Below are 5310 nucleotides of genomic sequence, written 5' to 3' on the forward strand. Positions count from 1 at the left end.
GCTCCACCGCTATTCTAATTTAATTTTGTTTTTAAACATATTAAATTTGTAATGAATATTTGGATGAATATTAGTTAACATTGTTTTTATATTTTTTTTATATTTAATGCAATTTTATTTGGTTATTTAGGTTTTTTACTATTAATAATATTTTTTTCAAATATTTTAAATACATACTGACAGCTTTACTAACAGATATATTTCATTGGTATTTACCTTTAATATTACCGATGGAATATAGCTGTCAGTATTTAATAGAGAATTTTTAAATATTTGTTATTCATGCCACAATCATGATGAATAGTCCGTCAGTGGTTAACATTAATAATTAATAATAGAGATGAAATTATTTCATCGATGGATTTCATCAGTAAAAATGTTTCTGATGGCCTGCATGCCTGACAGTACCAACGGAATTAATCCGCCGAAAAAACTATTTAATGATCTAGTGACCTCCACGTGGGACTACTGGGAACCTTCCATGGGGACAGCTGATTTTGCAATAGGTGCCTTAATGATGGCTATATTAGGGCAGTATCATGTGCTAGGAAAATACAAAAAGAGGCTACCAGGGGAGCTGATACTGATTCATGGGGAGTGTTTCACTTGTCTCGGCAGCCCTAAGAAGGTAATTGATTTTCAATTTGCTTTCTTTGTGTAAATTATTCTTTAGTTCATGGGATTTGAGCACTATCATGGCTTCCCTTCCTTGGTTTTTGTTAACTGTTGTCATGTTAAAAATATATATTCGTTTCCCCCTAAATTCTCACTATGTTCGATTTTATTTATGAATTGAAACTGTTTCGGCAAAAACCAACATGATGAGAGCTTCCATGCTAGTCTCTTGCAGGTGATCTAACGAAAGCTTTTTGCTGGTGTTGTAGGCTAGAAGGCAAGGTGGCATTAATCACTGGAGGGTCTAGTGGCATAGGAGAGTCCGCTGCTAGACTGTTCGCCAAACATGGAGCCAAAGTGGTGATTGCAGACGTTCAAGATGAACTAGGCCACTCTGTTTGCGAAGAATTGAAGAATGAATCAGCTTCATTCGTCCACTGTGATGTTACTCAAGAGAAAGATGTTGAAAATGCTGTTAACACAGCTGTTTCTAAGCATGGAAAGCTGGACATCATGTTCAATAATGCAGGAGTAGTAGGCTCGCCAAAACCAAACATACTTGACAACGACAAGGCTGAATTTGAGAAGGTCATTAGTGTTAACATAGTGGGCGCTTTCTTAGGCACTAAGCACGCAGCCCGCGTAATGATCCCTGCTCGGCGAGGTAGCATAATCTCAACCGCTAGCGTTTGCGGAACAATTGGAGGTGTTGCATCCCATGCCTACACAAGTTCAAAGCATGGTGTGATAGGGTTAATGAGGAACACAGCTGTGGAGTTAGGGCAGCATGGCATCCGGGTAAATTGCGTGTCGCCCTATCTTGTTTCGACCCCATTGGCGAAGGATTTCTTTAAGCTGGATGATAATAAAGTAAATCGTGTTTACTCTAATCTGAAAGAAGCAGTTCTGAAAGCAGAAGACGTTGCTGAGGCTGCTCTTTTTCTGGGGAGTGATGAGTCCAAGTATGTTAGTGGACATAATCTGATTGTAGACGGGGGCTTCACCATTGTTAATCCAGGTTTTTGTATGTTTCCACAATCTATTTGAATCTGGATTTATGATGAAATTAATGATGAAGCCATAAATTTAAGCAATAAGACAAGTCTTCTTTAATTTGATGATTATTTCAGTTTCAAGATAACTTATTTCCAAACATGGAGCCATACATTTTTCTTCCTGTGGTTTCTCTAGAGGAGGCTTGGTTGGAGCAATCATATAATAGGGAACCCATCTTTTCAACGAACTCTTTCCACCTACCTCTTTCAAGCAAAACTTATGGTCAGAACAAGATGGCATTGATAGAAATTAAGTTGTAATAATCCCAAATCCGGTGTATTACTATGAGATGGTATAAGAGTATTGAATATTAATCTTATTATTTTATTTTATTATAGAAAATAAGTTTAAAATAATATGTATTTATGTAAATTTTAAGTTTAAAAACTTTTTAAATGGCATATTTAAAAATTTATATAAATTATATATTAAAATTTCATTTAATAATAAATTATAAAAATTATCTACTTCAAGCATAGTTAATAGTGAATGGCATTTTGATTTTGGAAAAATAAAATAAAATAAAATTCAACTCCCTTTCCGTTTTCTGGAGCCATTTTAAACTCTAGATACTATCAGTTTATGATCTAAAAATGACAGCATATTAATTAGAATTTTCAATTGCCGAAACCCATTTCTATTTTCTCAATTTTTGAGAACAAAAGCCGGGTCTAATTAATTAATCTATACATATAATGAAATAAATTAATTACAATGCTATACAAAGAGTTCGCAATTGACCCATTATTTTTGTTCTGTGATTGACTGAGTCTAATTATGTTAAGATTCATAAGAAGAAACTGAAGAAAAATGCAAAAAAGGAAAAGCAAATTAAACAAGGATTGCCCATGTACAGGGGCAGCAAGCATTCGTATGTAATAGTATATTAAAAAAAAAAAAAAAAAACAGAGACTTTGTGTTAAAAACTGGAACCGTGAGGAAAAGTTTGCGGTCTTTCTGAAGTCGCAAAAGACTAGTTAAGTTGGTAACTTTTGGAGTTAGTTTTCTAAATAATTTTTTTATATTAATATTTTTTTTATTATTTAAAATATTTTTTTTATATGAGTATATTAAAATAATTTAAAAATATTAAAAATATATTAAATAAAAAAAATAAAAAAATAATTTTTTTTAAAAATATTTTTAAAACACAAAAATAAATATGTTACAAAGTTTAATTTATAGTAGTATTCTGAAAGTGAACACTTAAATATTTATTAATTCTTTTATATCAATTTTATTATTTATTATTTATTATTTTATTTATTTATGTTAAATTAAATTAAACTATATAATTTATTTTAATTTAATTTTTTAAAATTTAGGTATGTTTTTTTTTGTGTTTTAAAATTATTTTTAAAAATTAATATTTTTAATATTTTCAGATTATTTTAATGTGATGATGTTAAAAATAATTTTTTTAAAAATAAAAAATATTATTTAATAAATTTTCAAGTTAAACATCTATTTATTTTTGTTATTGAAGTTGAATTTTGTGCATGAAGTTCATAAAAAAACTAAAAAAAAAACTAACTTTTATTATTAAATTTTAGATATAATTAGAATATACCTGATCTCAACTACTCTCACTAAAATACATATATCTTTTGTTTTATTAAATTAAAAATATATTTATTTTTATTATTAATGTTGAATTTTGTGCATGAAGTTCATAAAAAAAACTAAAAAAAAAAACCTAAGTTTTATTATTAGATTTTAGGTATAATTAGAATATACCTAATCTCAACGACTCCCATTAAAATAAATATATTTTTGGCTCAATCGATGTTAGGTGATGTTAGGTGAAAAGACAACAAGGGAGGACAATCACCTCGTGTTCTTTGACAGAAAATAAATTAATTTTGAACAAAATCATGATTGCTTGAGATCAAAAAAATAACGTTGGCATTTCCTTTTCATAAAAAATTATAATCCGAGGCTGCCTCTTCAAGAATCGTGTCCTACGCGGTATTTTACTGTTTATCAAATTATTATAAACTATATTATTTTAGATATTCAGTCAACAGTAATTTAAAATAATGATAAAAACAATCTTCAGATTTTTTATTTTTTTAAACAAAACAGATTGGAATTTCATAAAAACAAAAAAAAAAAACAAAACAGACAGGATCATGGAAAGGCCAATTAAGGAACCAAGAGTTCACAATCATCTAGGTGGTAGCCAAGTGGTAAGGATTTGGAATCAAGGGGTTTGCTTTCTCTGTGGTCTCAGGTTCGAGTCATTGGTTGCTTATATGTTAGCCACTGGAGGCTTATATGGTCGTTAACTTCAGGGCCCGTGGAATTAGTCGTGGTGCGCGCAAGCTAACCCGGACACCCATGTTAATCTAAAAAAACCAAGAGTTCACAAATCAACAGAAAGAGAACATAAGGAGTTCACAAATCAACAGAAAGAGAACATAAATGGAAAACGAAATATTTTTGTACTATCACTTTACAATAACGAGGACGGGCTGCTAAGCAATTATGGTCTAATCAAGGTGATTCATTCCACTCCTAATGTCAGCTTGCATGTGGTAAATATGCTTGAAGCTGAGCTAGCCTCCAAGCAATGCGACGAGGCCTGTTTGTTGGCGGACATTAATGTTAAACATGGTGTGATGGAGTGTTAAAATCACAATTATTTATGGAATAATGTTTCTTTAGTGGTTGAATGAGAGAGTTATGAACTGTTTTTTTAATATTAAAATAAGTTTTTTTTAATGAATAGCTTGGATTTCATTCTGAGTCTAACTTTTTTTCTAGAGCGGAGTGTTTTACCTTAGTTATTCAACTTCTAAGAGCATCTTTAACTAGATAGCTAAATGAAAAACTAAATGTTAAAAATTATATTTTTAGTTATTTTTTATTTTTTCACTTTAATATATGAAGCAAATAAATAGCTATTTTAGCTATTTATTATGTGAAAAGTTTTTTCTATATTTTTCTATAAAAAAATAAAAATAAATAATTGTTGATCAATGATTATTTTTATAGTAGTTGGCTAATAACTCATTTTCTTTCTCCAACACGTGAGGCAAATGGTATCTCAATATACAAGTGTTTGTATGACTCAATTTTTTTATATTTTTATTTATAGTATTCACGTGAAAGTTTATTGTTATTATTTAATTTTGAATTGTTACTATTCAATTTTTAATTATTACTATATAACTTTAAACTGTTATTATTTGACTTTGAACTATTATTATTTGACTTTTCAACTGTTATTGTATGACTTTGACTTTTAATAGTTATTGTTCAACTTTAAACTGTTATTGTTTAACTTTAAACTATTATTGTTTGATTTTTTAATTATTACTATTTGAATTTAAATTATTACTATGAATACTCATCAAATTTTTAAATATATCTAAAATTCTAAAACATAAAATAAATCTAAATTAGTTATATAATTATATTAAAATATAATTGGATTTTCTAAATAGTTTTTTATTATTGAAATATATATAATAAAAAATTATATTTATATTATTTAAAAGGTTATTTTTTATTTGACTTTTTAATATAACACTTCTCATTGTAGATGCTCGAAATAAAAAAATATTGTGTGTGCATGACGTGCCTTCCACGTGGACAGGTGCTTGAGCGATAGGTGCCTTGATGATGGCTATATTA

At 28.8% G+C, this 5310-nt stretch overlaps 1 protein-coding gene across 1 annotated transcript; it reads left to right on the forward strand.

Annotated features, from left to right (window-relative positions):
- The first annotated feature begins 517 nt into the window (after positions 1 to 517).
- LOC105112594 (secoisolariciresinol dehydrogenase-like) lies at positions 518 to 1739 on the forward strand. Its single transcript, XM_011008333.1, has 2 exons — positions 518 to 628; positions 885 to 1739. Exons 1-2 carry the CDS (start codon positions 591 to 593, stop codon positions 1660 to 1662), a joined length of 816 nt encoding a protein of 271 aa, XP_011006635.1. The 5' UTR covers positions 518 to 590; the 3' UTR covers positions 1663 to 1739.
- Positions 1740 to 5310: the final 3571 nt, after the last annotated feature.

Source organism: Populus euphratica, unplaced genomic scaffold (genome assembly GCF_000495115.2).
Source record: "Populus euphratica unplaced genomic scaffold, PopEup_1.0 scaffold5.1, whole genome shotgun sequence".
In the NCBI taxonomy this organism is placed as follows: domain Eukaryota; kingdom Viridiplantae; phylum Streptophyta; class Magnoliopsida; order Malpighiales; family Salicaceae; genus Populus; species Populus euphratica.

What these genes read in the sequence shown, in the direction of transcription:
- LOC105112594 (XM_011008333.1), top strand. Translation starts at nt 591, where the DNA reads ATGGGGAGTGTTTCACTTGTCTCGGCAGCCCTAAGAAG. An exon ending in GTCTCGGCAGCCCTAAGAAG is followed by an intron (nt 629 to 884) that starts GTAATTGATTTT and finishes CTGGTGTTGTAG; the next exon opens with GCTAGAAGGCAAGGTGGCAT.